The 12,507-nt window shown below is 37.4% G+C and overlaps 1 protein-coding gene and 1 long non-coding RNA gene across 5 annotated transcripts in view; one reads left to right on the forward strand and one right to left on the reverse strand.

Annotated features, from left to right (window-relative positions):
- LOC125967743 (uncharacterized) overlaps positions 1 to 12,507 on the reverse strand; it is a 136,460-nt gene that overhangs the window by 57,379 nt on the left and 66,574 nt on the right. The gene's annotated exons all lie outside the window — the stretch shown is intronic.
- LOC125967738 (protocadherin-9) overlaps positions 1 to 12,507 on the forward strand; it is a 102,921-nt gene that overhangs the window by 31,774 nt on the left and 58,640 nt on the right. For 2 of the 4 annotated variants that reach the window (XM_049719054.2, XM_049719056.2), the window contains exon 3: positions 3,782 to 3,883. The exons of the other annotated variants lie outside the window; for them this stretch is intronic. In XM_049719054.2, the coding sequence (XP_049575011.1) occupies positions 3,782 to 3,883 (102 nt within the window). The remainder of the gene's footprint in view (positions 1 to 3,781; positions 3,884 to 12,507) is intronic. 4 annotated transcript variants of the gene reach the window in all.

Below are 12,507 nucleotides of genomic sequence, written 5' to 3' on the forward strand. Positions count from 1 at the left end.
AAATGACTCCATCATCTGTATGAAGCCCATTAGCTTGCAAATCTGTACTGCTCATACTTTATAGCGGCTGTTCCGTCTCCCAGCTGGATTAACTGCCAATGTCTTACACTTTCACAAGTGTTTCTATCATGTACTAGCATTGGCACGGAATGAAGTCATTTGCCATTCACTTTACATTTGCATTTTGTCCCACCTGGCGGCTGCTGAATTCAGTCTTTTGCTCAATTATTTTTTTTTCCCCCAACACGCTAAGAATAGATTGCATCTGTAATAGGTGCAGATAGAGGTGAGTTTAGCAATTATATATCATTCATCCTCTATATTGGTCTTTTTATTGTAACTCTTCTTTAGTCTCGCACATCAAAACTTAATATCACATCTAAACTATAATTATATAATTGCAATTTGGATTAAAATTGGTATCGGCGTTGGAAAGCTTTTATGAGAAATCTCTATTTGAGCTTTATTTGGAGACAAACTGTGGCTTTCGAGTGACTACAGAATGACTGAGATGTACAAGAGGAACGTATTGTACGTGTGGTTGTAAAGCTTTGTGAAACAGGCACCGTTAGTTTCCGTAACGGAATAATTGGAGGTTAGGCCTTCCCCAATGTCTGCCTGCTGAGCCGCTTGTATATATTTTGATGCAAAATTGTGCAATGAAGCGCTGCATTTGCACTAGGAGAGTGCAGGGAAAGAGTTTTTTTTTCTTTTTTAAAGCTCATTCAAACTGAGACACTCATTTGCATTTTTAAAACAAGTGCAATGTAGCCGTGACACGAAAGGCAAATTGCTGCACAGCTTTGTAATTTTATACTTTGTGAATTTATTATGCTACTTGTTGTCTATATATAAGTTACTCTGCTATATGTGTAGTTTAAGCTATGTTGGACATCTATCCATACGTCCATTTTCAACATTTTCTGACTATTAAATAGGAACAAGTTCCATCATGTTAAGTGGCCCACGAATTTTGCATCGACTTTGTGTCATTACTAAAATTACAAATGTCTTCACTTTTAAAAAAGAGACATTGCTAGCAATTTTTATTACCGTGGATTATTTTAAAATATTCAAACAATTTTTACTAGTCTCTGATTTCAAACTAGTTATTCATCAGATTTTGTAGCGTATACTGAATGTATATAGAAGACGTTGACAGTCATAATGGCCCTCCGAGGGAAACTACGATGTGGTCCGTGACAAAAATGAGACAAAACTCTTGTCTCATAGGTCAAGAATGTTGGATAACAGACAGCACAAACTCAGCTGATTCCAGCCTAATGTCCGGGGGGACTTTATCCACAAAGGAGCACTTATCAGGCTCATTTGTATTAGCCCTGCTTCGGCCCGTAAGTCATCAGGCGGAAAAGGAGGAGAGAGTCACGCCAGCACAGGCAGGGTGATTATAGTTTTAATATATGAACCCATATTGGGCCATATCCAGAGACCAGTCAGATCAAGCCGTATTTGACTTAACTGTTCTCTAAGTGCCACTTATTAAAGTTATTCTATGTGGAACATGCACGTTGCTGATTTTAAAGTCCTCAAGTACGGATCTGTTTCACTTTTCCATTAAAAAAAAAAAAAAAAAAAAACGCTTTAACCCGATAACCTTAAATATTACCTCTTGCAAATAATCAAGTCATTCATTTTAGCTCCTGAGTCTTATGAGGAATCACAAGTTGCCTTACACTGCTCCATTCTTTGTACCACGCACAAAGACATACACGCGGTTAAAAAAAATAAAAAATGTTGGGGGAAGGATCTAGTCTTGTGATGTCAGGGAAGAGTGCATACTGTGATATCTCCAATGTAATTAAACAGAACTAAAGGTCTGCTGTGACTGGGATGCTTTGGCAACACTCGGCTAATGGTAAAGCTAATTAAAGTGTGTTTTATCCTCCTAATGAAACTCATCTACTCGCCCACAAGTTCAACAGAATGACTTTAAAGGCCCCATGGGGAGATTCAACACCATGATACTATTTCTTACCTTTCCATGTTCCCTGTGAGAAAAAAAAAAAAACATCTACAAGGTTGAAAATGGGCTTACAACTGTGTTCATTGCTTAGGGTACACTTTTCTACACACTATGTATTTGTGCTCAGATATCAGTTATTAATAGTCCCGTTATCAACTCTTGCTATTCCAAGATTTCAACAAACAGGCTGGAATAAGCACAGTGCATTTTTTTCTCCCTATTTAATATTCCCTTTCAAGTGGCCCATATCACTTTGTTTACATTTGCTGAATGCCTGAAACATTTTCAGTCTTGTCAAATCCAAGAAAACAACAAAGAGCTGGGACAGAATGTAAGCAAAAAAAAATGTGAAACAATGAATACAAAGATGAAAGGGAGTGTTTTGATTCGCCTTGATCAAATCTTTTTCCTCATAGGTAATATCAGCTATAGTCAACTCCTTGCCGCATTTCTTCCCGTTAATAGTCAATGTGCCTCGAATCTATTAAGACCATATTTCAAAGTAGGCTGTTGTGAGGAGAGCCTCTCCGGTGTCAAACTTAAGGCCCCGGGGGCCCGATACGGCCCGCCATATCAATTTATGTGGCCTGCAAAGACAGATTTTGCATCAACTTTGTGTCATTACTAAAATTCCAAACGGTCTTCACTTTAAAAAAAAAAAAAAATTGCAATATTGGTTGCAATTTTGATTACCATTCATTGCAGTTTTCAAAACTACTTAATTTTATAGCCTATACTTTATATAGAAGACAATCATAACGGCCCTCCGAGGGAAACTATGAGTATGATACGGCTCGTGACAAAAATGAGTGTTCAACATTATGTATCGACATATTTCAATATCAGGGTGACGGGGTGTATGAACATAAAAAATAAAAAAATCTTCATACAGGTAAGTGTTAAATGTCCATGTGGTTGTATTTGCAGAGCACATTATAGAGAAAGCTTTTGATGCCGGTGACAGGAGCCAGACAGACACACTGGCAGGCTGCCATTTAATACAATGCAGCATCAATAAACAAATCCTACCTCTTTTTCGTAAGGCAATAAAGCAGCTAGCAGATTGCTTGCCAAATTTTACATATATGGGAGATAACTCTGCAGGTATTTGGACTCTTTTGATGGAGGCTGAAAATTGTGCCCGTGAAGTTAAAGCAACAATATTGTCTTTGTCGATGATGATGAAGTTTAACACGGCTAACTGCTATGTTATTTCTTCAGCTCCGTGGTGATGCTGTTCATCTGGAAGTCGGCTAAAGACAGTGATTTATGCCTGAGGTTTCATACAGAGTAGCCTCATTACACGCGGCCATTTTGAGAATCAGCAGATAATTACAGTATACATCATAGACCTCACGGGGCCCACAAGATTCAGTCCATTCCACTGACTTGCCGTATAATCTAGGGCACATGGCCTAAGAAATGCAACGAAAATGGTGTGTGATGGTATTTGCTCAGGAATTTCTTTTCGAAATCTCATTAAACGATGCAGAATTTCCATGTTTAATTGCTCCGCCGTGACAAGTTGTCGTGAAACCGCTTCATGATTTATCTTGATTCTGCTCCTTTGAGAACGCTATAATAGGTTTGAATTAAATGACGACTTCTGTGTTTTAAAGTGTTTTGCATTCCTCTTGAGGTAATTTCATGTCATAGCTCGGTGGAATGTAACAGCTGTTGAATGTATTTAGCAAATTACTATCTGCACCTTTGACAAATGCTTTTTAAAAAAATATATGGTGTCATGCTAATTCAACCCACCATTTTCTAACTTTAATTTTCTAATCTTTATTAAAGGGAACATTAACACGCGCCCGAACTGAACTGAACCCCGAATATCTGGACCTACGTCCCCGAGCTGAGCTCAACCCTGAATATTGGACCCCTTGCACGCCCTTAGTGAGTACAAATGGTCCCATTTGCCATTAATCACCTTACATTCATGCATCTCATTAAATTTGATAAATTAAATCCAATCATAAGGGAATTTTTCCTAAGTTGAACTGACTTGTTCCAAATTCAGCAAAGTGTTTGCTTCTCATTCTAATCATTCAAGCATGCCTAGTCCTGTTTACAAGCTCCCCATTTCCTCTTCCCATACCGTGTATATTCCTCATTCATTAGAAATTGCCTTACATTGTAGTTACAACATCATTAGGTTCATTGCCTAACGCGATGAAAACATATTGCCATTTTTACTTGAGTAATAAGCATTAGACTCATTAACGCCATACTTGGAAAACAGCATGATAGTCATTTGGGGGTTTGTGGAGATTGCTCGTGTTGTTGTGCACACACACAGAAAAATCTTGGTGTCAGTTTCTCTTCCTCTTCCATTATCTATACAGCACGTAAACAAAGTGAAGTTTCCTTGCGAGCAAGGTCTTACCACATCCGCATCACATTATGAACTGTGTTATCAATTTGTGCCTCAGCGAACGTCTTTGAAAAATTTGATTTTCTTGATGTACCTGAGCAATGATTTCCCACTGTGATTATAATCCCAGTACTATAGTAGAATATTCTATGAAGACAACACCCGCAAATAGCTTGTTTGTAAGGTCCGCAAGGATAATAGGGAAGTGCAGGCTGACAACAACATAATGATGTCTATAGGGTCCATATTAACCATTATTTCGTCTACTTCGGACACACACCCTCACCATGTGCCAACATAGTAACGACTAGCTAGATAGGACGAGCTGGGACAAATCTTTTATGTGAAAAAACGTAATGTTGCAAAATGTCCAAAAATCCACATTTAGGCACAGCTAAAAAAATGAATTGAAATGTGTCCAAACAAGGTGGTTATGTTATTTTTATCCAAACTTCAAATGTGTTGCTGCATCTAGAAAGCATTATCTTGCAGCATATTTACTGTATATTCTCATTAGTCATCAACACATTAAACATTTATCACCTGGGTTCTTGTGGGTTGAATATCAACACGTGGGGATGGCTTGCAAGGCAGCGGTACACATCTACTGTAAATATTGCCTATGGAAGTCCCCCCCCCACCCTCCTGAAATTCCCAATAGGCTGGCTACAAGCCCTCAGGTAGCATCTTTTGCTGCACTGATTAGACCGTCGTGGCTCCAGTCGGCACAAGAGGTCAAACGCCTGCACGTATATACAATTCAGCAGCACAACATTCCCAGTCTGCTAGGATATTTTATCCCTCTGTGGTTGTGGAGCACATGATGCTTTTTTGATTTAAGACTTCTGGTCCTTCCCACATAACAAAACCTCCAAAGGCCGTACTTGTTTCTTTTTTTTTTTTTAATGCAACTTGGATGTCACCATTTTTCTACCACAGTAATGAGCACATATCACAGATATAGCTAGAACTTATTATTAAATATAATTGTATCGTAAAATATTAAAATAAATCAATATTTATAAAAATATGTTATATTAAATTAAATATTAAATATTTTGATGATTCCAATACTGTAGGTCAATTTTTATTCGATGTAAAATTGCTCTTTTTGTTCTTTGATATAGCTAATTTTCATTAAAATAAGTTTAGTTCCCCCAAAGTAAACACAAACAGCATCCAGAGGCTTGAATAGAAGCCTCTCTAAAGTCCTGTGTAGTCTTGACAAAACATTTCCTTTGCATTTTTTAATTCAAAAACATCAGCCTGTGCCCAACTCTAAATTATTCTTTGCAGAATAATATGCCTCCCTTCACTATGTGATTTGTCTTCTGTAAATCAGACATTTTTTTCTTTGTTTTGATAAAAGCAGCATATTGTATTTGCTGCCACAATTTTTTTTGTTTTCCATTGCCAACAGAGGCTTTTTTTTTCTTTTAACCAAAGGCGTGCAGCAATGATCCTTGCGCTACAGTAAATACGCACAGAAACCAATTTGCACATTCCCTGTTACATTGGCACCAGATTGATATCATTACACTTCACTCAACTTTCTGTGACCGATTCTACGATTGGAGCAAATCATTTCTCAAATATGAATTCCGATATGTAGCATCAACTGTGATTTAGGGCGATATAAATTAACTTGACAAACCCCCCAAAATTCATCATAAATTACAATTTGGTGAATTTTGGTAAATCCAAGCATTTTTCTCTCGCCAGTGGATTCGCGGGCCCCAACTTTTTTTTTTTTTTTTTAAAAACAGCCGAGCATTCATCATATCCATTGGCACAGACTGAGGAATGTTCATTGAAAAGCATTCAAGCAAAACAAAGACACCTGACCTTTACACAGTGAAATAAATGCATAGTTAACGAATGAACACTTACAAAAACATCACACAGAGTAATAAAAAACCAGAGACAGCCTTCAACTATTCAAATGCAAAAGACTGGAATAAGATGCAATGGGTTTGTATGACACACTACATTCTCGTCTTAATGTTTGACTTTCTCTGAAGGTCAGTTTGGCCATTAGCTAGATCAGCCCATTATTGCACGCCCTTTCTCTCCACCGCAATTCTTCTCACTTCTCCTCGCCATGACCTAAACACAGTGATTGTGGGTCTAAATTTATCTTCAAAGGTAAGATGCCAACTCTGTAACTAATTGCTGATCACATTAACTTCACCGGTCGGAGACATCTGTCAAAATAACACGTACCCGTTTGTCCTCTACCCCCTCGTGTGTCTTTCTTCTTTTTATCCTCAACTTGATCCTCCCATCCCGGTTTTATTAACAACAGGGCTGCTGGCTCGTGATAACTGGTCACTCCTCCAGGCGTTGAAAAGCAAGGACACTCTATTATCCTTGCTAGATGGATGGGGTGAAATATTGCCTGCAAGTGGCGGAGCTCACTGCAAGAACTCCTACAGCCCTAAAACCCTCTTTGTCTCTGACAAGGAGAAAAATTAGTGACAGTGCCAGGTTTCTGGATAGGGATGCACTTCTTTGAATATGAGGCGTGGAGAAAAGTGTGTCAGGAAATCCAGAAAATGCACATGATTGTTTGGTTTGAGCATTTGTGGGGAAAAATAAACTGCTGCATTGCCTTTGATACCTACTGTTTTAAATCCCTAATTCCCTTCCCTCCCAACAATTCCAAAGTGGTACATATGTAGGAAAAAAAGGAGACAAATCACGTTTGTCTCTGGGGTGTATGCGTCTTAAGAAATAGCAGTTGGTTTTTATTATGCACCTCTTACCGCCCTTTGTCGTTTCTCTTTCACGGGAAACAATGCTATATGTGCTAGCTTGGTTGCTGTATATCTGAGAGCTCGCTATTGGAAATCAAAGTCTTAAGAGTCAATTTTTTTTAGATCAATGAAACCCTGAATGTCACATTTGACTGGACTATCCATACTTGAATAACCGCGGAGAATTGTCACAGCATCGTGATCCATCAGGATGTTAAGGTCGAGAATATAAAAAAACAGAGCCGCGGCTGTAAATGTGAACTAAACCCGACTGTGTTGTGAAATATATTATTTCAGTTTGAAGTAATCCACCAATTTGAAAGAGGTGAGCTCTTGTATCAGACCACCTTAACCTTGAGCATGAAAATAAAAAGCAGGGTTAAAGTTGGCGTGCCTTTCCTGCCCTGGCGTATTTTCTGGATGTGTCCTGCTTATACCCCGGGGTCTTAGAAAATACGTTTTATTACGAGCCAGAAAAGTTGTAACTTGCTAAATGGTCTTTTATATGAACCTTATTATACAGTCCAGTAATTGGAGGGAAACATTTTGGTCTATAAGACTTACATTCCTGTTGTAGGGTCAGATTTTTTTGTCCTGATTTCTGCATTGCGGCTTTAATTTATTCTGTGACTATGTTCACAATATTATCATGCTGCAAATAATCACAGTCACACGTTTACCTTTTGACATGCTGGTAAGCAGAAAGTTTGTAATTTGTCTCACACATACACTCCAAAGCATTTCTGATTCTTACTTCTAAGAATTGCAATCTGAATATAAAATAGGTTGAGCAACACCCGGCGACACAAACGTGACCGAGAGATCGAAGCGATTCCGTATTACGCTGACGTCAATCCTCACGTTGACGCTTCTCAGTTGTTTGCTACTCACAAATAGATTTTCAAACACCGGAGGAAACATCAAAACATACCTTCCGGGTTAATTCAATTAAATCAAACCTTTCAATGACAGGTTTACCTAACTGTATTAATTTGATGACCACTTGAGCGACCTCTCTATTCTAAAATAGTTACCATGTGCACTCAAGAACGTTTATAGAGAGAAGAGAGAGCCATTGTAATGTGACACAATTGCCTCACTTAGTGTCTTTCCCTCACCAATCGTCAGTCTGGTGACTTGGAACTATTTCTGCTTCATCCTATCACTTATTTAAGCATTTAAAAGCAAACACATGAGTCCATTAAACTTCTTAAGAGGTTCTAAATAGTTCTGGAATAAGCATATAGCTACACTATTATTGTTAAATAATTCCTGATCGGAAAAGAAGCTTAGTATGAGAATAATTTGAATAAATCATTTTAATGATGTCCTCAAACTACAAATACATTTTGTCAGTAGCAGTGGAGAAGATCAAATTCAAGTTCACGTTTAGAGGTGCTCATTTGAATAGGCAACATTCAAAGTCAATAATTTAACCAGTCTTAATTAACATATTTTCTTGTCTGGAGCATTTAAACAAAAGATTTCCACCTTTGAGCTGGTTCTCAATAAATATCCCTCTCAGAAGAATGTAGATCTCCATCTCATAAATGTTCAAGAAGTTTATTGGTACCGCAAGGACTAATAAAAGTCATCCATGAATCTCATTTGAATCACGAACCACTTTGTGTGGCATCTTCGTATCAACTCGTTTGCAATGTTTATAAAGAGGCACGCGTGTTCAGTCATTTGTTGCAATAAACTTGTTGGCTTCCAGAACATCCTACAGGTTGTCCGTGCGGTTCGGTTTGCTACGTCTGACATAACCCGATCTGCACACCTCGTTATCATAAAGGCACCTGGCTGGAATAGTAAGCAAGGCTTTATTTGCTAACTAAAAAAAAATCTTTTTTCAGTTTTTCTGCAACGCTCCTCATTAGACAGACTCCAAATTGGAGCCATGAAGTTCTGACGCTGTCTTTATTATTAGTACGCTTGTGAGCTAAAGCATATGGTTGCTTTTCTCACTCTGTATTTTGTATCACACTTAGTGGATCTCTCAAGTGAAAATATATCTTGTAAATTTGGCACAGAGAAGCGTCTTAATGTCAATAATAATAATAATAATAATAATAATAATAATAATAATTGTCACAGCCAAGTTTGGAAGATAGGTAAATAAATAAATACATAAAAATAAAATAAAAAAACTGAATAAATAAAGTTGTATTGTACTGGCATAGGTACTATACATATAAATAGATGGAAATATGTATATATTTTGCAATATTTTGGGGAGAAAATAAGAGCAATGTCCCATGGCACCCTTGCTAATCTCTTGCAACAAACCGGGCGCCGCAGCATACTGGCTGCCCTTAGAAACGTAATCACGTTAGACTGTAATGAATTTCACGACATGGCAGCTGCTAGATCCAGCCGGGGCTCAATTAATTTTGCCCCGGCTAGTTTACTGTGGAATAAAAAGGACCACTCAAATGTATCCGGACATTATAGATTTTTTTTCCCCCTTCTCTTGTTTGCACAAGCAGATGTGTAAGTGGCTGATGAGCATGAGTCAAGCACAGAAAGCAAACAACATTTATCCTCATTTTCCCAATTATTCCATACTAAGGCCCACGCTGTTTCTGCTGACATATTTTTTTTAGCTCAAGCTTTGGTTCTTGACACACATACCCCCTGGGCTTCCTGTAAGAGAAGACTTGATTTGGCTAATTGGTACCCAAGCTGTTAATTGGGACAGTGGAAAGAAAGAAATGGAGTATCTCAAGATACACTCCAGGGAAATATGTTTGTTCAACCTCATTTTCTACCTTTACACATTGTTTGTTTTTGTTCCATTTACTGGCAGTGAAGACATAACTTTAGTGTCATAACAAAATGCCCCGCAGAGAAATGCATGATAGAAAATAAATATACTGGCCCTAAGTAAAGAAAATATACTCATTGGCTGTCAAAGTGCCTCATTGGAAGTGTTGTTAGTTTTAATGCATCAACTTTGATTGTTCAAAACATCACCATCATTCTAATTTGAAAAAAATATATAGATATTGGCGTCAGTGATATAAATTCAGATGCCTGCAAATTGTATTGTGATATGCAGTTATGTCACAGCTAACAAAACTAAGTCCCTTTCTAAAACTGCCAAATTGAACAAATAGTCAAGTAAGCAATCAATATATCTCCTCTGAAGATAATATTTGGAGGAAGCAGATCTCTAAAGGTATTCCGCGGCCGCCCACATTATTTTTATTATTTTTTTTGGGGGTGAGATTAGCAAAGAGCCACCAACTTCCCGCTGCTGAGCAAAATCCTCATGCTATGAACCCTGGGAAATGCAAGTACCAAGTGTGTGAACATCATCAAACGCTATCCCGAGACAAAATCTGTGTGCCCGGGCAACAGATGTTAGGACAGCTTTTGATGTGTTGCCCGGTACTGAAAAACCAACAGAGCTCAAATCTGGATGCTTAAAAAAAAAAAAGATATGCAGCCAGTGGTGCAGTCAATTTATGTGTCCTTTTTTTTTTATTTGGGTGGAATAATGTTTTAATTTTGGGGATATGCCTATCGAGAAATCTAATTGTTTTGCTAGAACACAATAAAAGCATGAAAGAGTCAATGAATACTATTATGTGAAGTTGTTCATTATTTATTTTGGTAGATTTTGACTCATTATCATTATTTCAACACTTAGATTAGCATTTTTTGTTGCCCTTTTGGCCTGTACACACACGTTATTGGATTAAATGAAATTTGCATCGGCAAACAAGCTCATAGTTGAATAACACTCATTAGCGAGCATCCAAACAAAATGAAATATGGAGGCTTAAAAAAAAAAAAAAAAAAAACATGAGGCAAATGGGAAATTTCATAAATAAATGGACTGGTGAAAATGTTGAAATAAAAAAGGGAAGTCTCCTGTGGTCAGCCTCCGTTAGACCTCTTGGTCTATGAAGGCATCATTAAGTGACTTTATCAACATATTGACTTTAAACCCGGTACCTGTGGGGCTTGACTCGAGTAGTTCAGGCAGAAGCGTACGAGTCTTGGTTGGATGAAATAAGACTTTGAAGCGGATTTTCCATTTGAATGATACTTCTGGGATTTGGAGTCATGGCCGTTTTTGTCTTTGAGCCTCTGCACTTGTGTGGGTAGAGTTAGAGTTACTGAATCGATTGTAAAAATGTTCATGTTGTTACTTTTTAGTTTTCCAACGGATATTTACTGCAATTCTGAACTGCACATCACAGTATCAGACTATCAAAGACATTGTCGAGACAAAAGTTATATATTTGGACTGGAAAATGTTAACACTCGCTACTTATAATTGAAATATCATAAACATGGTACCTGTAAAAAAAATTTTTTCTTGCCATGTTCAAGAATACAAGCAAGCCTATTATTGTTTCAATAATTTGTGTAATTGTTCCAAAAATTGGTTCCGCAAATACCTAAAATGGGAATATTTACCAATAGATGAAAAAAAAGAAATCATATGGATTGTCCTTATCCCAGTATATATTGTCATAACCTACTTTAGTTATGAAATAACCCGTTCGGCATGATTGACCTATATTTCAAGTGGAGGAAAAAAGCCTTTTGTTTTGAATTCATCTGCTAAGCCATGCTATCAGCCACATGTTGTATGCTGAAGCAAATATACGCAGTAGCAAACACAATAGCAGTTTTAGAATAATCTTACTCAGAAACATTTTGCTGGTGCATAAATAGTAGTCAATAAAGTCATTGATAATATTAGGCTTCAAGAAAGATCTGGAACTTTATGAATTCTTGTTATTGTGATCAAGATGATATTTAAATGCTTTTGTTGGTAAAATGTCATCTCGTGGAATTCTTTAGTTTGTGTACTATCCCGTAGAATTTTCAAGGGGCTGAATATCAAATGTGTTTTCTAGCAACCCTTGGATCATTTCATAATAGCTGTTGTAACCTTGAGCGGGTCCAAACACTTAAATCCCCACAGATTGTATTCTGATTGGATTAAAAATTTAATCTGCGATACTTCCAGGGCAGCGCAAGCACTATGCACGTTTCAAAATGATATAAGGAAAATTCTTGCTGCATTGGGAATAGAGACTCAATATTATTTGAATAGATTATACAACAACCAAACAATTAACCATTTTTTTTAATGATCTAAAAACCCAATTAAAGAACATTCAATAAACTGACATGAATAACGTGTGCAAAGTTAAAGCTAAGAAAAAAGACGTTGAGTCCTAAAATGTCACTTTATGAAACACCCGTGCACGTACTGATATATCTGATTGCTCTAACAGATGATGCTCCCATTTTCCTTCGTCTCCTCGACAGTTTTGACACCTATCGGAGCTGTTCTTTAGCACTCAATTATGAAACTTTTTAAAAATAAACGTTTTGATCTGAGATATGGCACCTATTAGGGCTTG

Source organism: Syngnathus scovelli, chromosome 4 (assembly GCF_024217435.2).
Source record: "Syngnathus scovelli strain Florida chromosome 4, RoL_Ssco_1.2, whole genome shotgun sequence".
NCBI classification, from domain to species: domain Eukaryota; kingdom Metazoa; phylum Chordata; class Actinopteri; order Syngnathiformes; family Syngnathidae; genus Syngnathus; species Syngnathus scovelli.